This window comes from Falco cherrug, assembly GCF_023634085.1.
Source record: "Falco cherrug isolate bFalChe1 chromosome 11 unlocalized genomic scaffold, bFalChe1.pri SUPER_11_unloc_3, whole genome shotgun sequence".
Taxonomy (NCBI): Eukaryota; Metazoa; Chordata; class Aves; order Falconiformes; family Falconidae; genus Falco; species Falco cherrug.
In genome coordinates this window covers 195,228-217,486 of record NW_026599272.1, presented here as the reverse complement: position 1 = coordinate 217,486, position 22,259 = coordinate 195,228, and the positions used below count along the sequence as shown (strand labels likewise).

At 63.2% G+C, this 22,259-nt stretch overlaps 1 protein-coding gene across 4 annotated transcripts; it reads left to right on the top strand.

Moving 5' to 3' along the window:
* The first annotated feature begins 66 nt into the window (after positions 1 to 66).
* RASAL3 (RAS protein activator like 3) lies at positions 67 to 14,446 on the top strand. 4 transcript variants are annotated; one of them, XM_055699961.1, is made up of 19 exons: positions 67 to 203; positions 2,620 to 3,022; positions 4,128 to 4,246; positions 4,360 to 4,423; positions 6,073 to 6,161; positions 6,252 to 6,340; positions 6,418 to 6,550; positions 7,196 to 7,294; positions 7,844 to 8,380; positions 8,926 to 9,070; positions 9,292 to 9,436; positions 10,225 to 10,461; positions 10,934 to 11,135; positions 11,291 to 11,394; positions 12,112 to 12,424; positions 13,055 to 13,180; positions 13,297 to 13,466; positions 14,049 to 14,124; positions 14,198 to 14,446. In XM_055699961.1, exons 2-19 carry the CDS (start codon positions 2,620 to 2,622, stop codon positions 14,345 to 14,347), a joined length of 3,201 nt encoding a protein of 1,066 aa, XP_055555936.1. In that variant the 5' UTR covers positions 67 to 203; the 3' UTR covers positions 14,348 to 14,446. The 4 variants fall into 4 exon arrangements, with proteins under 4 accessions (XP_055555936.1, XP_055555935.1, XP_055555937.1 ...); XM_055699960.1 differs by having other exon boundaries at positions 13,267 to 13,466; XM_055699962.1 differs by lacking the exons at positions 67 to 203; positions 2,620 to 3,022; positions 4,128 to 4,246; positions 4,360 to 4,423 and adding an exon at positions 5,434 to 5,975 and having other exon boundaries at positions 13,267 to 13,466.
* The last annotated feature ends 7,813 nt before the right edge of the window (positions 14,447 to 22,259 follow it).

Here is a 22,259-nt window from a genome sequence, read left to right as displayed (position 1 = left end):
CCAGCCCCCCTCGGGGGTTGGTCCAGGGTGGGTCACCCCCTTCGACATACCCCGAGCTGTGGCCCAGTGTAAACTGGGAGCGGAGATAACATCACTGGGGCAGAGGCGGAGGTGAGGGTGTGACTGAAACTCCTGCCTGGTCACATGGGGAAGCCACGACAGGAACCGGGGAGGCCGAGTCAGGGTGCCAGAGAACAGCCGAGGTACCACGGGGATGGGGGGATGGGACATGGGGGGGGCGGGGGGGCACCCCAGGGTGATGCTCCAGCCTGGTGGGTACGTGGGAGATGCAGGATGCTGGGGTGGGGTGAGGCAGCACCCTGGGGCGCTGCAGGGGGGGGGTATGGGTGATGGGGTGCTGCGGGGGGTATGGGTGATGGGGTTCTGGAGGGGGGGTGTGGGTGATGGGGTGCTGTAGGGTGCTGCAAGTTTGGGGGGGACCCCAAAACCGTCCCACCCCAGCGTTTGGACCCCCTCTGCAGCTCAGCTCTGGAGTGCTGGCACCCCGAAATTGGAGCCATAGGCACCCACATCTCACCAGGGGGGTGGGGGGGGACGGTGAGGAGGTCCTGGGTGCACCCAGCCCCCCACCCTGGGCTCACCCTGGGGTGCTGGCGGGGTCCTGGCGCGGGGTGCAGGTGCCAGGATGAAACGGGGTGGCGGTGTGAGGGGAACCGCAGCGGCGGCAGCGACGGAAGCATTGCCAGCACCCGCCTGCGCTCGGGGCCACCGGGGGTGTCAGGCCACCTGCCTGGGTGTCACCCCGGCCCTGGTGTCACCGCACCCCACTGTCACCAAAGGCTGATGCTGCCGCACCTGCCGTGCCACCGCGCCCCGGCAGGGATGGGTGCTGCAAGGAGTATTGGCACCCGTGGGTGGGGGGACCCCGGGGTGGCCAGGGACAGCAGCACCCACGAGATGGAGACCCCCCAGTGGACAGGGGCAGTCTGGGGACATGGGCACCCCCAAACTGGGGGGTCCTGGGTGGCAGGGGCACCTCAGAAATGTGGGCACCCACGGGGTGGGGGGACCCCCACAGTGGCTGGGCCACCCATGGAAATGGGGACCCCAGGGTGGGCAGAGCCACCCCACAGCGAGGGACACCCCAAGGTGCCCCAAAGTGGGTCCCAGTTAAGGGTGCCCTGGGTGACAGGACACAAACTGGGGGGCCTGAGGGTGCCCTGGAGAAGGGCAGCCATGTGGGGGGCCCCAGTGAGGGTGCCTGGATTGGGGAGCGGGGGGGGCAGATTGAGACCCCCAGATAAGGGCAGCCAGATAGGGGGGCACAGGGTGGCGGCACCCATTAGGGGTGCTCATATAGGGTGCTCATATAGGGTGCTCATATAGGGTGTTCATATAGGTGCTCATGTAGGGGTGCTCTTATAGGGGTGCACATATAGGGGTGCTCATGTAGGGGTGCTCATGTAGGGGTGCTCATATAGGGTGCTCATATAGAGTGCTCATATAGAGGTGCTCTTATAGGGTGTTCATGTAGGGGTGCTCATAAAGGGTGCTCATATAGGGAGCTCATATAGGGGTGCTCTTATAGGGTGCTCATATAGGGTGCTCATATAGGGTGTTCATATAGGTGCTCATGTAGGGGTGCTCTTATAGGGGTGCACATATAGGGGTGCTCATATAGGGGTGCTCATATAGGGTGCTCATATAGGGTGCTCATATAGGGTGTTCATATAGGTGCTCATGTAGGGGTGCTCTTATAGGGGTGCACATATAGGGGTGCTCATATAGGGGTGCTCATATAGGGTGCTCATATAGGGTGCTCATATAGGGTGCTCATATAGAGGTGCTCTTATAGGGTGTTCATGTAGGGGTGCTCATAAAGGGTGCTCATATAGGGAGCTCATATAGGGGTGCTCTTATAGGGTGCTCATATAGGGTGCTCATATAGGGTGCTCATATAGGGAGCTCATATAGGGGTGCTCTTATAGGGTGCTCATATAGGGTGCTCATATAGGGTGCTCATATAGGGAGCTCATATAGGGGTGCTCATATAGGGTGCTCATATAGGGTGCTCATGTAGGGGTGCTCTTATAGGGGTGCTCATATAGGGGTACTCATGTAGGGGTGCTCATATAGGGTGCTCATATAGGGTGCTCATATAGGGGTGCTCTTATAGGGTGTTCATGTAGGGGTGCTCATGTAGGGGTGCTCATATAGGGTGCTCATATAGGGAGCTCATATAGGGGTGCTCATATAGGGTGCTCTTATAGGGTGTTCATGTAGGGGTGCTCATGTAGGGGTGCTCATATAGGGGTGCTCATATAGAAGTGCTCTTATAGGGTGTTCATGTAGGTGTGCTCATGTAGGGGTGCTCATATAGGGTGCTCATATAGGGTGCTCATATAGGGGTGCTCATATAGGGTGCTCATATAGGGAGCTCATATAGGGGTGCTCTTATAGGGGTGTCTGGGCTTGGGTGCCTGGATAGAGGCACCCAGATAGGGGTGCCCTGGGTGGGGGTGCCTGGATAGGGGCACCCATAAAGTGACTCTCAGATAGGGCTGCCCAGGTGGGGATGGTAGGTTGGGGTGCCCGGATAAGGGTCTCCCACCTCCCACCCCCCACCCCATGGCTGACGTGTCTCTCCCCACCCCACAGATGGACCCAGAGCGACCCCCACCTGGCCCTGAGCCACCAGCCCTGCTCAAGACCTACAAGTGGCGAACAGCAGCACCCATGGGTGACCGAGAAGCTGCGCGGGGCGCAGGGTCCCCAGGGAGCCGCCACTGGAGCCGGCTGCAGGGATGGAAACGCTCCTACAGCCACCCCGAGCCCAGTGGTCTTGAAGAGGGCACATCCCCCATGGGGGCACCCAAGGCCAGCACCCGTCGGTCCCTCTTCCAACGGGCCTTTTCGGCCCCATCCAAGGGTCCCAAGGAGACGCGGGGTGCCGAGGGGGGCAGGACCACCCTGCAGTGGTACCTGCGCTCCGTCTCCAAGAGGAAGGGTCCCATGGAGAGCAGCGCCAAGGTGGAGCAGGTGCTCCATGATGCTCTGCCAGGTAAGGGGGGGTGCGGCGGAGGGTGGGGGTCAGGGAGGGTGGGAGGTGGTGGCGGTGGGCAGAGGGGGGTGGGGAAGTGTGGAGGAGGGGTGGGGGCTGGGGATAAGGAGTGTGGGGTGGTAATGCTGGGTGGGGGGTGATAATGCTTGGTAGGGGGTGATGATGATGGGTGGGGGGTGATAATGCTTAGTAGGGGGTGATAATGCTGGGTAGAGGGTGATGATGGGTGGGGGGTGGTAATGATGGGTGGGGGGTGACAATGCTGGGTGGGGGGTGATAATGCTGGGTGGGGGGTGGTAACGATGATGGGGGTGATGATCTGGGGTGGTGGGCGGGGGGCAGCAGGCTGAGGGCACTGGGTGGCGGTGACGGGTGGTGGGTGATGGGGCGATGGGTGGGATGGTGACAGCTGGGGTCTGGGTGGGTGACTTTGGGCTCATAGCAGGGTGCAGGATCTGCCCAGGCTTCACTGGTGTTGGTGCCCTCCAAGGTTGGGGGGGCACCCATGGGTGCAGGGTGGCTGGGTCCCACCTGTCCCCAGGGCCTACTCAGCCACCCGTGGCCCTGGTCCCACATGTGCCTGGCACGGGGCTTGGTGGTGGCACATGGAGCCACATGGGTGCCAGCGGCACCCAGATCTGGCAAAACTGGCTTGGCCCTGGCAAGGCCACCCACAGTGCCAGCAGGGCCACCCACGGTGCCAGCAGGGCCACCCATAGTGCTGGCAGGGCCCTGGGCAGAGCAGCCACCCAGGTTTGGCCCCTCCTGGCATCACCACACCCATGGTGGCACCTCTGTGGCCACGTGTCCCCCAGCATCACCACATCCATGGTGGCACCTCCGTGGCCACGTGTCCACCAGCATCACCACACCCATGGTGGCACCTCCGTGGCCATGTGTCCCCCAAGGTCACCACGCTCATGGTGGCACCTCCATGGCCACCTGTCCACCATGGTGGACCGTGGAGGTGGTCCATAGTCCTCTGGCACCATCACCACACCCATAGCAGTGTGACAGCCATGTCCCCTGGCAGTGCCACGCTACCCACGGGTGCTGGGGCACGGGGAGCCCCCCTGCCCACCGACACCGTGCTCTGCACCCCCAGCCAACACCCATGGGACATCATCCATCCTGCTGGCACCAGCACCCGCCACCCCGGTGTGGGATGTCTCCAACTTCTCTTTGGTGGACGGCCACCTGGTCCTCGTGGGCAGAGACAGAGAGGTGAGGACACGGGACATGAGTCCCCCAGGGAACCCAGGGGCTTGTGCCGACATCCCCTGGGGTGCACAGGTGGGTGCTGGGGACACCATTGGCTGACCCCTCCGTGTCCCCAGGCTGTGGGCAAGAGCAGGAACTGGACGGGGAGTGCCAAACCGGCAGGCGGCACGAGGGACCCTGGTGAGCTCATGCAGCCCACGCTGCCGCACACGGGTGCCACAGGATGTCGGCATGCGCTGGTGCAAGCCGTGTGCATGCAGCTCTGGTGTGGCTCTGGTGCGTGGAGCTCTCTTGGCCACGTGCCATACCGTGTGCCGTGACGTGCACCATGTCATGTGCCACACATCCGTGCATCATGTGCCACACCATGCACCGTGCCGTGTGCCACGCGGTCACGCATCATGCACTGCGCGTGTGTTGTGTCGTGTGCCATGCAGTCGTGCATCATGCGCTGCGCCGTGCGTTGTGTCATGCACCACGTGGCCCTGCGCCATGCACTGTGCACTGTGTGCTCACCACGGCCGTGTGCCATGCTGTGCCCCGTGCGCCACACACCATGCACCATGCCACGCACCATGCTGGGCACCATGCTGGGCACCACACCATGCACTACGACACGTGCTGTGCTGTGCTGTGCACCATGCACCATGCACCATGCCATGCACCATGTTGTGCACCATGCCATGCACTACGACACGTGATTTGCTGTGCCGTGCACCATGCACCATGCACCATGCACCATGCACCATGCCACACACCATGCTGTGCACCACACCACGCACTATGACACCTGCTGTGCCATGCCGTGCACCATGCTGTGCACTGCACCATGCACTGTGCCATGCAGCAGACCATGCCAAGCCCTGTGCCGTGCCCCATGCCATGCCCTGTGCCCCACGCTGTGTGTTATGCCATGCACCCTGCCATGCCCTGTGCCCCACACCATGCCCTGTACCATGCTCCACGCCATGCCCCGTGCCCCGTACCATGCGTTCTGCCGTGCCCCATGCCACGCCCCCTGCCCCATGCCCTGCATTTTGCCATGCCCCACGCTGTGCCCTGTGCCCCACACTGTGCCCCATGCCCCACGCTGTGTGTTGTGCCATGCCCCACGCCGTGCCTTGTGCCCCACGCCATGCCCCATGCCCAACGCTGTGTCCTGTGCCCCTTGCCATGCATTGTGCCATGCCCCACGCCGTGCCTTGTGCCCCACGCCATGCCCCATGCCCAACGCTGTGTCCTGTGCCCCTTGCCATGCATTGTGCCATGCCCCACGCCGTGCCCCACACCAGCCCCATGCAGGAAGCGTGATGCGCAAGGCTGCCTTGTACCGTCACCGCTTCCTCCCCGCTGCTGTGCCTGCCGATGGCAGCGATAACCGCTACCGCCTTCCCCCCTGCACCCCACACCGGCATCGCCACCCGCCATGGGGCCCCGGCGCTGGGTGCTCTGCGCCGCGCAGGGAGGTGAGTGACCCCAGCACCCTGGACCAGCACCCACATGGCACCAGGGTGACACCATCCTGGATGGGTGCTGAGCTTTGCAGCACTGGAGGCAGGGCATCAGGATAAATCCCTGCGCCCTCGCACCCCTGAGCGCCCACCTGCAGCACCCACAGCTTGGCTGCAACTGGGGGCTATGGGTAGGGGGAGGTGCAGGATTGGGCACCCAGAACCAGGCACCTGGCTGCTTCCTCCAGCTTTGACTGATGTTTCCCCAGGGGGGAGGGGAGGTATGGATGTATCCTGCCCCCCCCAAATGCTGGTGCAGTGTTGGGGTGCTCAGGGTGCTGGGCAAGAGGGGTCTTGATGCTGGGTGCCCCCCCCCAGACTCCGCTGTGGATGAGCGGAGCACCCGAGGTGCCGGGAGAAGCAGCGAGAGCGAAACCTCCCCCACCCTGCAGTTCAGCAATGTCAAGGTGGGCACCCCCTTACCCCCAGCCCCCCCCCCCCCGGGTGCTGGCCCCCCCCCATGGCTGACACGGCACCCGTCTCCTCACCCCATCCAGGGGTTATTGTGGAAGAGGCTCCGGGAGCGGAAAGGTCGTGGTGGCTCCAAAGCTGAGACTCCAGCAGCAATGGTCCCCAACGGCGAAAGGTCCGGCAGGGTGGGGTGAGGCGGTGGGTTGGGGGGGTGCTGGGGGGGGTGCTTGGGTGACCGTGCTGTCCCTGTAGGGTGCCCAGCAGGAGTGGCTCATGGGAATCGCTGCTGCCAGCACCCAGCGCCGCTGAGCTGGACCTCACCGGGGACAACGTCATCGTCCGGCCCGTGCACGGCAGCATCGTGGGAGAGAAGTTTTGCTTTCAGGTAATGGGCTTGCAGGGGGGTGCTCGGGGTGCAGCCAGGGCACCCTGGGGGGGCACAGAGGGCAACCTGAAGGAGAACATAAGGGCACCCAGGGCACTTTGGATAGGCACCCAGTGCATCCATGGCACCTTGGATAGGCACCCGGGGTACACCATGGCACCTTGGATAGGCACCCATAGCACCCATGGCACCTTGAATAGGCACCCAGGGCACCCATGGCACCCTGGAGAGGTACCCAGGGTACACCATGGCACCTTGGAGAAGCACCCAGGGCACCCGTGGCCACGTAGATAGTCACCCATGGCACCCTGGGGTGCACCCAGGGTACACCAGGCACCTTGGAGTGGCAACTGGAGACCCAGAACACCCTGCACAGGCACCCAGGGCCCCCTGGAGAAGCCCCCAGGGTGTCCAGAGCACCCATGGCACCCTGGAGGAGCACCCATGGCACCCAGGCACCGTGATGGGGCACCCAACGAACCCCGGAGCGGAATGCAGGGCACCCTTCAAAGGCACCCAGGGTGCTCCCACTCAGCACCAAAAAGACCCCTCAGCACAGCCCTTAGCCATGGTCACCCAGACCCCCAGCACAGCCCCCTCCCAGGCACCCAAGGGTGCCCCTCCAGACACCCTCCCTGCACCCAGATCATCACAGGCGAGGGCAGCCGGTCCTTTGGGTGCACATCCCTGGCTGAGCGCGACCGCTGGATCGAGAACCTGCGCCGGACTGTGCAGCCCAACAAGGTGGGACTGCGGGACACCCATGGGCCACACATGGGCCACCCTCCCCCATCCCCAGGGGGTGGGAACCCCCCAGCACCCCCACATGGGGGACTACCCACACACCCCCTGCCTCCCCAGTGGGCAGTATGAGGCCCACTGGCAGGGCTGGCTGGGGAAACTGGGGCATGAGCCACCCTGGAGCCCCGCTGGCACCCACAGCCCTGTGTCCCTGTGTCCCCTCCTGTCCCCTGAGGACTTGGTTGTCCCCTCCTGTCCCACGTGTCCCATCCTGTCACCCACATCCCCTCCTGTCCCCAAGTCCCTGCACTGAATCCTGTGCCCCCTTCCAGTCCCCCATGTCCCCCCCAGTTCCCCTTTCCCCTCCTGTCCCCAGTGTCCCCCCCGTCCTCTATGTCCCCTCCTGTTCCCTATTGCCCCTATATCCCCTTTTGTCCCTCCACGTCCCCTCTTGTCCCCGTTCCCATGTCCACCCACAGAGTCCCCAGTAGCCACCAACCCCCTCCCCCCAGATTTACACACACCCCCTCCATGACCCCCCCACCCCGACAGGACAACTGCGAGCGGCTGGAGCTGGCACTGAGCCTGTGGGTGTACGAAGCACGGGACCTGCCACCTCGGCGGCGGCTCCGTTGTCACCTCCACCTGGATGGCACCCTCTTTGCCCGTACCACCGCCAAGGTGGCCGGTCCCGATGGTGAGCTCTTTTGGGGTGAACTCTTCCAGTTAGCCGCCCTACCACCCACCCGTGCCCTCACCCTCGCCCTTTGCCGTGATGACCAACCTGGACAACCGGTGGCCTCCATCACCGTCCCCTTGGCCGAGCTGGCAGCCACCCGGCAGCCCTTGGAGCGCTGGTACCCGCTGAGTGGTCCTGGGGGAGGTGAGCGGGTGCCGTCGGTGAGGGTGCGTGGGCGCTACCGGGAGGTGCGGGTGCTGCCCATCGTGCGCTACAAGGAGTTGGCTGAGTTCATCACCTTCCACTACCGGGAGCTGTGTGCCCACCTGGAGCCCACCATCGCTGTCCGGCACAAGGAGGAGCTGGCTGGTGCCCTGGTCCACGTCTTGCAGAGCACTGGGAAGGCCAAGGTGGAGCGGGTGGTGGCCATGGGGGACATGGGGAGGGGGGGGGGAGGGTGGATAGGGGCGAGGTGGTTGTCACCTCATGTGTTGTGGGTTTGGCAGTTGGGGTGGGATGGGTATCATGGGTTGGGGGTGCCAGGAAAGCTGGGGTGGGATGGATGGGGTAGATGGGTTGGGTTGGGAGGGGATGAATGAGATGGGTTGGGGTTAGATGGGTTGGGTTGGGAGGGGATAGGATGGATAAGTTGGGTTGGCGTTGGATGGGTTGGGTTGGGAGGGGGTGGGATGGATGAGATGGGTTGGGAGAGGATGAGATGGATGACATGGGTTGGGGTTCGATGAGTTGGGTTGGGAGGGGATGGGATGGAGGGGATGGGTTGGGGTTGGATGGCTTGGGTTGGGATGAGTTGAGTTGATGGGATGGATGTATTTGAATGGGACGGGGGCGGGGTGGGGTGGGGTGGATATGATCCTGGCCCTTCCCAGGGTGGGTTGGTGGAGCCAGTCTGGGGCCATGGGTGCCCTCTGAGCCCTCCAACATGTCCTGGCAGTCGTTCCTCATTGACCTTGGCGTAGCTGAGCTGGACCGCTTTGACGACCGCGAGGCACTGATCTTCCGCGAGAACACGCTGGCCACCAAGGCCATTGACGAGTACATGAAACTGGTGGGGGGCAAGTACCTCCAGGACACGCTGGGTACGGCCGAACATCACAGGGCTTTGTGGGACATTATGGGATGTTCTGGGATGCAGGACATCCTGGGCATGAAGTTACTGGGTGCTACAGGGCATTAGGGGGCACTTTGGGCTGCAAGAAACCCCCAGAACATCCATGGGGATGTGGTGGAGGCTTGTCCCAGCCATCCCTATGGTGGTGGCCACTTGGACACCTCTCACAGGTTGTCCCTTGGTGCCCAGGTGAGATTGTGGCCCAGCTCTGCACCTCGGATGACAGCTGCGAGGTGGATCCCAGCAAATGCGCCAGCCTGGACCTCTCCGACAACCAGAACAACCTGCGGCAGGTCTGCGAGGAGACCCTCCAGCGAATCGCCACCTCCTGCGAGTGAGGGCACACGCGGGTGGCCATGGGGACGGGCACCTGCACAGGGATGGGTTTGGGGATGGACAGCATGGGCAATGGGACAGGCAGGACAGTGGGCACCAATGCCAGGAGGAGCTGGGAGAAGCTTGGAGATGGGCATGGGCACAGGGATGGGCTTGGGGACAGGGATGGGGATGGGCAGGAGGACAGGCTGTGGCACCAGGATGGGCATGGGGATGGGTTTGGGGACTGGCACCATCCCTGGGGTGGACATGAGGGTCAGGAAAGGGGGTGGGCACCATCCCTAGGGTGGGCATGGGGATGGGTTTGGGGACTGGAACCATCCCTGGGGTGAGCATGGAGATGGGCACCAGCAGGACCTGGGTACAAGCCTGGGGACAGACATGGGGATGGGGGACACAGGGATGGGGGTGGGCACCATCCTTGGGACATGGAGATGGGCACCAGCAGGACCTGGGTACAAGCCTGGGGACAGACATGGGGATGGGGGACACAGGGATGGGGGTGGGCACCATCCTTGGGACATGGAGATGGGCACCAGCAGGACCTGGGTACAAGCCTGGGGACAGACATGGGGATGGGGGACAGAGGGATAGGGGTGGGCACCATCCCTGGGATGAACAGGGAGATGGGCACCAGGAAGAACCTTGGAGGCCAGCAGAGGGGACGAGCACAGGGACAAGCACAGCATGGCGGGCACCCCATCCCACCACACCCCAGGGTGGCACCCTGCAGGGGCTCCAGCCCACCCCCACTACCCCATCCCCCATCAGGACGTCTCTCCATAGGACCTTCCCGGCGGAGCTGGGTGAGATCTTCTCAGCGTGGCAGGATGAGTGCACGGCGCGGGGCAAAGCACCCATCGGGCAGCGCCTGGTCTCGGCGTCCCTCTTCCTGCGCTTCCTCTGCCCGGCCATCATGTCCCCGAGCCTCTTCGGCCTCGTCCAGGAGTACCCGAGCGAAGCCACCACCCGCACCCTCACCCTGGTGGCCAAGGTCATCCAGAACCTGGCCAACTTCACCACGTACGTCACGGCAGGGACGGCACTGGGCGGGGGCACACATGTCCATCGGGGAGCCATGGGGTGGTGGGGACATCCCTACATGCTGTGTGGCACGTGCCATGGACGGTCATGGGGCAGTTGGGTTGTCCTCAACATGCCATGGAGCAGCAGAGATGTCCCATAAATGCCATGGGCTGTGAGATGTTGTCCCCAACATGCCATGGAGCAGAAGGGATGTCCCATAAATGCCATGGGCTGTGATATCTCCACTCCATGAAGAGCCCCATGTGTCACCTGTGGTGGCCTGACCTGTGGGTGGCTTGGTTGGAGAACATGGATGTGTCCTCACCCATGTCCTGGCTTCTGGTGGTGACACAGTGCAGGGACGTTGTGATGACTTGGACCATGATCCTGGAGGTGGCCTGGCCCATGACCACAATGGTGGCCCAGGCCTTCTCCTGGCCTTCAGGTGACTGGACATGGTGGTCCCCAGGTTTGGAGAGAAAGAGGCCTACATGGGCTTCATGAACGAGTTCCTGGAGCACAACTGCAGCACCATGACAGAATTCCTGCAGAGCGTGGCCAACCCCGAGAGCAGCGTCCACATGGCCACCTACGATGGCTACGTGGACCTGGCTCTGGAGCTCGCCACCCTCCACCTGCTGCTCTGTGACATCTTCTCCAGCCTGGACCAGGTACCACCACCCGTTTGTCCCCAAGGGTAGCTGGCAAGGCTGGCCACTTCCTTCTGTCCACAGACAGAGCTGGTGGCCGTTGCCCCATGGATGGCACTTACCCCACGGCCACCCGTTGTCCCCATAATGTCCTTGTCTTGTCCTGGTCCTGGTAGGCCACGCAGGAGGAGCTGGAGCCCCTGCCCACCATCCTCACTGCCATCAGGGAGGGGACCCCTGTCCCTGTCTCCGTCCGTCTCAGCTCCACCACGGAGCAAAGGTACTGGTGGGTGGTCAGAGGGACACATGTGACCAAGGTGGACATGTGGGGCCAGGAGGAGCTTTGGGACAGTGGTGGCACGAGGGTGGGTTTGGGGTGGTTGTGGGTCTGGCTGGGTTCAGGGAATGGTTTTGGTCCCTGGTGGGTCCAGCAGATGGTTTTGGTCCAGGTTGGGGGTGGTTCTGGTCCCAGTTCAGGGGATGGGTTTGGTCCCTGGTGGGTCCAGCAGATGGTTGTGGTCCAGGTTGGGGGTGGTTCCGGTCCCAGTTCAGGGGATGGATTTGGTCTGGACTGGATTTGGTGGCCACCAGGCTGGCTCCAGGAGATGTTCCTGGTCCCAGATGGATTCAGGAGGTGTTTCTGGACCTAACTGGGTTTGAGGTAGTTCAGGTCTAGGCTGGTCCCAGTTCAGGGGATGGTTTTGGTCCCTGGTGGGTCCAGCAGATGGTTGTTGTCCAGGTGGGGGATGGTTCTTGTCCCAGTTCAGGTGCTGGTTTTGGTCTGGACTGGATTTGGTGGACACCAGGAGATGTTCCTGGTCCCAGATGGATTCAGGGGGTGTTTCTGGTCCTGTCTGAGCTTGGGGTAGTCCAGGTCTAGGCTGGGCTCAGGAGATGGGTCCAACCCCAAGGGGGTCTGGGGTGCCTCTGGTCCCAGTGGGGTTCAGGATGGTTCTGGACTTTCCTGGCCCTCTCCATCGCCTACCTCCCCTCTCAGCAAGGCAGAAAGCTTCAAACCAGGCTTCGTGCCACCACGGGACCTGAGCAAGCACAGTCCCCTCATCAAGAGCCAGTCCCTCACCAGCATCCGCCGTGGCCGGAGCCGGGAGGATGGCCCAGACCCAGAGCCATCACCGGCACTGGTCCCATCACCGCCACCCAACCGGGAACGCCGCAACGTGCAGCGCACCCAGAGCGTGCCGGCACAGATCAAAGCCACCCGGCGCCTGCGCAAGCAGAGCAGCGCTGAGCAGGTGGCTGAGCCACCCGCCAATGACACCCCGGGGTCCCTCGTGCCATGCGATGCCGCGGTAAGCCACGGCAGCCATCACGCCATTGTCCCGGTGGGGTGGGTGCTCGGTGGGTGGTGTTGATGGTGCCACCAGTGCTGTTAACACGTGCCACTGGTGCCGTAGGGTTGCGGGAAGCCGCGGCAGCCATCGTGCCATCACCCTGGCATTAGGGTGGGTGCTCAGTGGGTGGCGTTGATGGTGCCACCAGCGCCGTTAACAGGTGCCACCAGTGCCGTAGGGTTGCAGAAAGCCACAGCAGCCATCGCGCCGTCATCCCGGTGGGGTGGGTGCTCGGTGGGTGGCATTGATGGTGCCACCGGTGCCATTAACAGATGCCACCGTAGGGTTGCGGTAAGCTGCAGCAGCCATCATGCCATCGCCCTGGTGTTGGGGTGGGTGCTCGGTGGGTGCCGTTAACGGATGCCACCGGTGCCGTAGGGTCGTGGGAAGCCGCGGCAGCCATCGTGCCATCGCTCCAGTGTTGGGGTGGATGCTCGGCGGGTAGCGTTGATGGTGCCACTGGTGCCGTTAACCGGTGCCACCATAGGGTTGCGGGAAGCCGCGGCAGCCATCACCCTGGTGTTGGGGTGGGTGCTTGGTGGGTGGTGTTCATGGTGCCACCGGCGCCGTTAATGGGTGCCACCGTAGGGTCACGGGAAGTTGCGCTCATCGGTGTCGCTACCACGCAAATCAACGGTGCCGTGGCAGCGCTACGCGGAGGAGGCGGCAGCGGCGGCGCAGGGCGAGCTCTATGCCGTGCGCCCGCTGGAGAAGGTAACGCCAGGGTGGGTGGCAGCCCAAGGCACGGGGGTGCCCCCCAGACCCCCTCCCCACACCCGAGTCCTCGTCCCCCCTTCCAGCACGGGCGGTTGATCGAGGTGCTGCGGCAGGAGGTGGCGGAGAACCGGGAGAAGTTGCGGCTGGCGGAGAGGCAGGTGGGCGAGATGGAGGGGCACCAGCGGGGGCTGCGGCACGAGCAGGGGCAGCACCGGGAGCAGCTCGAGCGTCTGCGGCAGCAGCTGGAGGAGGCCAACGCCCGTGCGGCCAATTTGGGTGCCAGGTGGGGGTGGGGAGTGGGTGCCAGGTGGGGGTAGGGAGTGGGTGTCGGGTGGGGGTGGGGAGTGGGTGCCAGGTGGGGGTGGGGAGTGGGTGTCAGGTGGGGGTGGGGAGTGGGTGTCAGGTGGGGGTGGGGAGTGGGTGCCAGGTGGGGGTGGGGAGTGGGTGCCGGGTGGGGGTGGGGAGTGGGTGCCAGGTGGGGGTAGGGAGTGGGTGTCAGGTGGGGGTGGGGAGTGGGTGCCAGGTGGGGGTGGGGAGTGGGTGTCAGGTGGGGGTGGGGAGTGGGTGCCAGGTGGGGGTAGGGAGTGGGTGCCAGGTGGGGGTGGGGAGTGGGTGTCAGGTGGGGGTGGGGAGTGGGTGTCAGGTGGGGGTGGGGAGTGGGTGCCAGGTGGGGGTAGGGAGTGGGTGCCAGGTGGGGGTGGGGAGTGGGTGTCAGGTGGGGGTGGGGAGTGGGTGTCAGGTGGGGGTGGGGAGTGGGTGCCAGGTGGGGGTGGGGAGTGGGTGTCGGGTGGGGGTGGGGAGTGGGTGCCCCAAATCAGAGGGTGCCACCACCGGGGCAGGGTCTTGGCTCACCCCCCCCCATTAGGCTGACGGCTGCTGAAGGCACTAGGAAGAAGGACCTGGAGAGGCTGAAGACCAGCGAGGAGAAGAGCCAGGAGCTGGTAAGAGCTGGGCTGTGGGTGCACCCAGGGGTGACGCGGGGGACCTGGTGGCACTGACGTGGTCCCCTGGCAGGAGAGGCGGCTGGCGGTGCTGGAGAGGGACCAGGCGGAGCTGCGGGGTGCCATCGCCCACGTCCTGGGCACCCCCGGCAGGACGGGACGCTGGGTGCTGACGCGAGGTTGGGACGAAAGCGGTGATGATGCTCAAGCCACCAGCGTGTAACTGGCCGTCCCGATGTCCCCAACATCATCTCCTGTGGTTCCTGCAGGTTTGGTCCCCGTCCTGCAGGGTGTCCCAAGCAATAAACAGCGTTACAAGGTGCTTGGTTGTGTCCTGCCACCCCCCAGGGTTCTGTCCCCACCCTGTCCCCAGCACCCGATGCCTGCCTGGAACATCCAAAGACCTGGGGCAGTGAAAGGGACAGCAGGGAACCCCTGGGGACATGGTTGTGGGGACGGTTTGGGCCCATAATGGGGATGGCAGGGCCATAGGGACCCCTCAGGGCAGGGCCATGGGGACATTTTAGGGACAACAGGGCTGCGGGGACCCTTCGGGGCATGGGGTGCCCTCGGGGACGACACAGGGATCCCTTGGGACAGGGCCATGGGGTCCCCTCAGGGACAGCAGGGCCATGGTGACCCCTCAGGGCAGGGCCACGGGGACGCTTTGGGGACAGCAGGGACATGGGGACACTTCGGGGACGACAGGGCCATGGGGTCCCCTTGGGGACAGCAGGACCATGGGGTCCCTCGGGGACAGCAGGGCCACAGGGATCCTTTAGGGCAGGCCCATGGGGACACTTTGGGCACAACAGGGCCATGGGGACCCCTCGGGAAAGGCCTATGGAGACCCTCAGGACAGAGTCATGGGGACATTTCGGGGACAACAGGGCCACAGGGTCCCTAGGGACAGGGCCACAGGGACCCCTCAGGGCAGGGCCATGGGGACACTTTGGGGACAGCAGGGCCACGGGGACCCCTCGGGACAGAGCAATGAGGATACTCTGGGGACAACAGGGCCACGGGGACCCCTCGGGACAGAGCAATGAGGATACTCTGGGGACAGCAGGGCCACGGGGACCCCTCGGGACAGAGCAATGAGGATACTCTGGGGACAACAGGGCCACGGGGACCCCTTGGGGCAGGGCCATGGGGACACTTCGGGCACGACAGGGCCACAGGGATCCCTAGGGACAGGGCCACAGAGTCCCCTCAAGGACAGCAGGGCCACATGGTCCCCTCGGAGACAGCAAGGCCACTGGGTCCCTTTGGGGACAACAGGGCCATGGGGACACTTTGGGCACAACAGGGCCACGGGTTCCCCTTGGGGACAGCAGGGCCGCAGGGCCCCCTCGGGGCAGGGCCACGGGGACACTTTGGGGACAACAGGGCCACGGGGACCACTTGGGGACAGCAGGGCCACAGGGCCGCCTCGGGGCAGGGCCACGGGGACACTTTGGGGACGACAAGGCCACGGTGGCCCCTCGGGGCAGGGCCGGGGGTCCCCGCGGGGTCCCCTCAGGGCCGCCCCTTCCCAGAGCGGCCAGACCTTCCCTCTCCGCCCCCCCCAAGATGGCGCCGCGGCGCCGCCGTCGCTCTCTGATGACGCAATACCCGCGCCGCCGCCTCTCCCCCGCCCTCCTGGAAGGTCGCTGCGCCGCCTCCCCCTGCCCCGCCTCATCCCGCCACTCCCAAGATGGCGGCGGCGCGGGGCTGCATACGTCATCAGAGCGCGCCGCGCGGCCCGGGGCGAGCGGAGGGCGGAGGGCGGCGGCGGCCGCACCGCCGGGGCGGACGGGCGCGCGGCGTGGGGGGCGGGGGGGGCGGCGCGAGCCAACATGGCGGCGGCGGCGGCGGAGGCGGCGCTGGGACCCCGTTCGCCGCCCCCAAGATGTCGGCGGCGGCCTGGTCGCGCGCGGCGTGACGTAGTCAGGCCCCGCCGCCGGGAGGGGGGCGGGGGGAGCGGCCGGAGCGGCGCAGGAGGCGGCGGCGGCGGCGGCGGCGGCGGCGGCGGCGGCGGGGGGGACCGGCCGGGGCCCCGGGGGGGGATTTAAAGGGACCATGTCCCCGGCGCGGCAGCTGCGGTGGAGGCCGGAGCCGGGCAGGTGGCGGCGGGTGCAGCAGCGGCGGCGCTGACGGGGAGCAGCCCGGCGGGCCCGGCCCCGGGGGGCCGGCAGGGTGAGTGCCCCGGACTGGGGGGGTCGACCCGGTGGAAGACAAAGCAGAGCCGCTACCGGGGGGGGGACACCCACGGGGGGGGGTGGGGGGGAGGGGGGGGGGAGACTGACATCCCCCTCCTCTTACCGGCCCCGTCCGGGGTGCTGAAACGCGGGGTGGGGGCGCCCAGGGGGGGCGGCAGGGGCTGAGGTAACCGGGGGGGGCGAGGGGGGGGAAGGGCGGGCCCGGAGCCCGGCGGCCCGGGGGGGGGGGGGCGTGTGTGTGTGGTGATAGGGGGCACCCAGGCGGCCGGGGGGAGCATTTGGGGAGGGGGCGTGGGGGGGTGGGTCTGTGCTGAGGAGGGGACCCAGACGGTCGGGTGGGTGTTTGGGGAGGGGGGGGGCGGCCAGGCGTCCGACGAGCGTGGGGAGGGGGTGTGTGTGCTGAGGAGGGGTCTCTGGTGCCTCGGGGTATTTGGGGAGGGGGGGGTGTGTGTGCAGATGAGGGGACCCTGGTGCCTGAGCGGTGTGGGAAGGGGGGTCTCTGCCGAGGAGGGGTCCCTGGTGCCTGGGGGGGGGGGGTCTCTGCCGAGGAGGGGTCCCTGGTGCCTGGGGAGGGGGGTCTCTGCCGAGGAGGGGTCCCTGGTGCCTGGGGAGGGGGGGTCTCTGCCGAGGAGGGGTCCCTGGTGCCTGAGCAGCGGTGGGACGAGGGTCTGTGCCGACGAGGGGTCTCTGGTGCCTGGGGGATGTGGGGAGGGGGGGTCTCTGCCGCCTGGGGAGGGGGGTCTCTGCCGAGGAGGGGACTGATCCGGACCCCCGGTAACGTTTCCCTGCGGCTCCCCACGTGCCGGTTCCCGGAGCTCGACCTCTGCCAAGCCCGTTAACCGGGGTGAAACGAGCCGGCAGCGCCGGTGACCCCCCCGATCTGTGCCGGTGACCCCCCGATCTGCGCCAGGAGCTTTTCCTCGACCCCCTCCGGCAGCCGGGGTGGCGTTGGAGCCGGCAGGGGGGTACCGGGGCCGCCAGCTCCACGGTCTTCAGCCCCCACAGTGGGGCTCGGCGGTGCCGGTGGGCTCGGCGGTGAGTTTTGGCACGATGCTGGGAATTCCCGTTTCCCCAGCACGTTGCTGGTGGGGAGTGGGCTCCGTGCCCGGTTGGCACCGCTGCCGCGTGGCGTGAAAACAAGAGCAGTGCTGCCGGCGCTCGGAGCGGCTTTTGGCTCGTCCTGGTGCATCCCGGTGCCGCCTGGAGCAGCTTTTGGCTCGTCCCGGTGCATCCCAGTACCAATCGGAGCAGCTTTTGGTGCATCCCAGCATATCCCGGTGCCTCTCAGAGCAGCTTTTGGCTCATCCCAGCTCGTCCCGCCTCATCCCAGCTCGTCCCGGTGCCACTCGGAGCGGCTTTTGGCGCGTTCCGGTGCCGCCTGGAGCAGCTCTTGGCTCGTCCCAGTGCATCCCAGTGCCAATCGGAGCAACTTTTAGCTCATTCCAGCATATCCCGGTGCTTCTCAGAGCAGTTTTTGGCTCATCCCAGCTTGTCCCGGTGCATCCCAGTGCCACTCGGAGCAGCTTTTGGCGCGTCCCGGTGCATCCCAGTGCCACTCGGAGCGGCTTTTGGTGCATCCCAGCTCATCCCGGTGCCGCTCGGAGCAGCTTTTGGCTCGTCCCGGTGCCACTTGGAATGGCTTTTGTCTCATCCTAGCTCGTCCCAGTGCCGCTTGGAGCAGCTTTTGGCGCATCCCGGTGCCACTCAACGCTGGATTTCCGCCCTCGGTGTGTCGTTTGGAGGAGCTGGTGTTCCCCATCGCCTCTGCTTGATGCTGTGAAATCCCTCTGTGGCAGCACCGACCACCCTGCAGCCAGATTCCTTCAGGATCCCAGCACCGGTGAGGTCCCAGATCGCAACAAACCCCCTCGGCGCAGGATTCGAGATCGCAACAAACCCCCTCGGCGTGGGATTTGCGACCGTTGGAGCAGAAAAGGAGGACACATCCCCCTGGGAGCTCTTTTTCTCCTTCCAGCTCTGCGATGGGGGGGGGGGGGGGAAAGCCACTTCTCTGCTAAATGAGCTCATTAACGGCGGGGAGGAACATCCCCGATTGACTGAGCATTCCTCATGGAGGGAAATCCTCCGGGATCGCAACTTGGACCCTTGGAGCTTCCCAGATCCTCCCTGAATTCCTCTCACCCCAAAATGCAGAGCGCTTGCTCCTTTTCGGAGTTGGACTTGGTGGGTACAAAGCGTTTCATCCGTCCGCGGCGTTGGTGCGGGCGCACCGGTGTTATCCCGGCACGGAAGAGGAAAAACGGGCACCGTCTTCCGGCGTTACAACTCCGCTCCACCAGGAAGAAGAAACTACACGGGGTGGGGGAGGAAAAAAAAAAACCCAAACAAAAAAATAAACACCCCACGTGGCTGGAATTTGCCGGGTTCAAGCGTGCTGGGAGCGAGCTGGACCCTGCGAGCTTGGCCATGACCTGACACGGAGGGGGAAAAAGTGGTGCTGTCCTCCTCTATCCTGATGGATTTCTGCCAGCGAGGAAAGAAAACAACCTGGGGGAGGGAAAAAAAAAAAAAAAATGCAGCTGGAGCCTGCCTAGCTTGAGCGCACTGGGAACGCACGGGGTGTCGTGTGCTGGGCTGGGAGCTGGTGCAGGGGGTGAAAACCGGTGCTGTCGTCCTGTATTGTGACTCTGCTCCGCTATTTGAGGGGAGAAAAAAAATATAAATTGGGGAAAAATCGTGTAGCCACAACCTGCCCAGTTTAAGGGTGCTGGGAGCGTGTGGGACCCCCGTGAGCTTGGCTGTGACCTGGTCTGGAGGGGGAAAAACTGGCGCTGTCCTCCTGCGTTGGGGCTTTGGTGTGCCACGGAGGGGAAAAACAAAAAAGAAAAAAACCCAAACCCCATGGGGGGGGAGGGGGAAATCCGACGTGGAAGGAGCCAGGAGCATGTGGGATGTGGTGTGCTGGGAAGGTGCTGCGACCTGGAATGGAGGAGGAAAAGCCACCGGGACCATGCTGGGTGCTGCGGGCTTTGCCATGACCTGGGTCCAGAGGGGTAAAAATATTGGTGCCATCCTTGTCAACGATGATTCTGCTCTGCCACGTGAAGAATAAAAACCACGGGGGGGGGGGGGGGGGGGGGGGCGCGGGGGAAATCCCCATGCAGCTGGAGCTGAGCGTGCTGGGTGCTGTGCGCTTGGCCGTGAACTGGCACGGAGGAGGGAAAAAAACCTGGTGCCGTCATCCTGTGTTGCTCTTGGGGATGGAAAATCAAAATGTGGGGAGAAAACACGGGGGGAGAAAAGATGTAGGGAGAGAACACCCGTTGTAGCCTGCCTGGCTTGGGTGCACCGGGAGCGTGCTGGACCCGTGCGCTTGGGTGTGATGGGGGAAAAACCGGCGCCGTTCTCCTGCATCGTGGCTCTGCTGTGCCACAGGTTTCTACCAGGTAGGCGAAAAAAACCCCACACCAAAAAAAACAAAACAAAAAACCCCCCACAAACAAAACAATATGCAGAGGGGGGAAAAAAAACAAACCACATGGCTGTAGTTTTTCTGATTTGATCATGCCGAACCTGTGCGCTTGGCATCTAGCGTGGTGGGGGAAACACCAGTGCCGTTCTCCTGCATCGTGGCTCTGCTGTGCCACAGGTTTTCTACCAGGTAGGGGGGAAAAAATAACATACAGGGGGGTAAAAAAACAACATGCAGGGGAAAAAAAACCACACATGACTGTAGTTTTCCTGACTTGAGCGCACTGGGAATGTGCTGGACCTGTGCGCTTGGATGTGACCCAACGTGGTGAGGGAAACGCCGGCGCCCTTCTCCTGCATTGTGGCTCTGCTTTGCCACAAGTTTCTACCAGGTAGGGGGAAAAAAAAACCCCATGCCAGGGGGAAAAAAAAACCCCACATGAATGTAGTTTTTCCAATTTGACCGTGCTGGACCTGTGCGCTTGGCATCCAGCGTGGTGGGGGGAAAAACCGGAGCTGTTCTCCTGCATTGTGGCTCTGCTGTGCCAAAGGTTTCTACCAGGTAGGGGAAAATAAAAAAAACAACCATGCAGGGGGGAAAAAAAGCCACAAAACCCCACACATGGCTATAGTTTTCCCGACTCAAGTGTGCCGGGAGTGTGCCAGACCTGTGCACTTGGCTATGACCCGACGTGGTGGAGGAAAAACCGGCGCCGTTCTCCTGTATTGTGGCTCTGCTGTGCCACAGGTTTCTGCCAGGTAGAGGGGGGGAAAAAAACCAAAAAAGCATGCAGGGGAAAAAAAACCCGCATGGCTGTAGTTTTCCCGACTTGAGCGTACTGAACGTGTGCACTTGGCATCCAGTGTGGTGGGGGAAGAACCGGCACCATTCTGCGGTATCGTGGCTCTGCTTTGCCACAGGTTTCTACCAGGTAGGGGGGGAAAAAAAACAACAAGCGGGGGCAAAAACCCACACGTGGCGGTAGTTTTCCCGACTCAAACGTGCTGGGAGTGTGCCGGACCCGTGCACTTGGCTATGACCCGACGTGGTGGGGGAAAAACCGGCGCCGTTCTGTGTTGTGGCTCTGCTGTGCCACAGGTTTCTACCAGGTAGGGGGAAAAAAAAAAAACAAAAACAAACATGCCAGGGGAAAAACCACCAAACATAGCTGTAGTCTTCCCGACTTGAGTGCACCTGGAGCGTGCCAGACCTGTGTGCTTGGCTGCGACCCAGCGTGGTGGGGGAAAGACCGGTGCCCTTTTCCTGTATCGCGGCTCTGCTTCTGCCACAGGTTTCTACCAGGTAGGGGGAAAAAAAACCCAAACTCATGCCAGGGAAAAAAAACAAACCACATGGCTGTAGTTTTCCTGACTCGAGCGTGCCAGACCCGTGCACTTGGCTGTGACCTGACATGGTGGGGGAAAAAACCGGTGCCATTCTCCTGCATCGTGGCTCTGCCGTGCCACAGGTTTCTACCAGGTAGGAGAAAAAAAAAAAAAAAAACATGCCAGGGGAAAAAAACCTAAACACATAGCTGTAGTTTTCCTGACTCGAGCGCGAGCGCACCTGGAGCGTGCCAGACCTGTGTGCTTGGCTGTGACCCAGCGTGGTGGGGGAAAAACCGGTGCCCGTTCTCCTGTGGTGTGGCTCTGCTCTGCCACAGGTTTTTTGCCAGGTAGGGGAAAATAAAATAAAATAAAAAAAAAAAAAAAGACAATAAAAAAAACCTCCAACAAGCGGGGGGAAAATAACCACACATGGCTGTAGATTTCCAGTTTTCCTGACTCACGCACGACTGGAGCGTGCTGGACCCGTGCATTTGGCTGCGACCTGGTATAGTGGGGGGAAACACCGGCACCATTCTCCTGTATCGTGGCTCTGCTGTGCTACAAGTTTCTACCAGGTAGGGGAAAAATAAGAAAAAAAAAAAAAACAACACAAAAACCAAAAACAAACAACATGCAGGGGGAAAAGAACCACACATGGCTGCAGTTTTCCCGACTCAAGCGTGCTGGACCCATGCACTTGGAGGTGACCCAGCGTGATGGGGGAAACACCAGTGCCGTTCTCCTGCCTTGTGGCTCTGCTTTGCCACGGGTTTCTACCAGGTAGGGGGGGGAAAAATCAACATGCGGGAGGGGGAATATCAACAAGTGGGGGGAAAAAAACCCACACGTGGCTGTAGTTTTTCCCGACTCGAGCGCACCTGGAGTTGCCAGGTCCCATGTGCTTGGCCGCAAGCTGGCACGGAGCAGGAAATAACGGTGCTGTTCTGCACCGTGGGTGCCACAGGTTTCGTTTGGGGAGGAAAAAGAACATGCAAAGAAAAAAAAAAAAATTACGTGGCGTGAGTGTGCCAGACCCCGCACCCTTGGCCGTGAACCCCACGGAAGGGGAAGGAAGCAGCGCTGGGCTCCTGCGTGGTGGTTGTGCTCTTCCAGCCGTGGGGGGGGGGGGGGGGGAGAAATCACACGAAAAACCCAAAAATACACCCCAAGAAG

Bases quoted from the DNA above. Each gene is read 5' to 3' on its own strand.
- RASAL3 (XM_055699960.1), top strand. From the start codon at position 2,620: ATGGACCCAGAGCGACCCCCACCTGGCCCTGAGCCACCAGCCCTGCTC. The intron at 11,395-12,111 runs GTACTGGTGGGT...CTCCCCTCTCAG, and splicing joins AGCTCCACCACGGAGCAAAG to CAAGGCAGAAAGCTTCAAAC. The intron at 13,181-13,266 runs GTAACGCCAGGG...CCCCCCTTCCAG, and splicing joins CCGTGCGCCCGCTGGAGAAG to CACGGGCGGTTGATCGAGGT.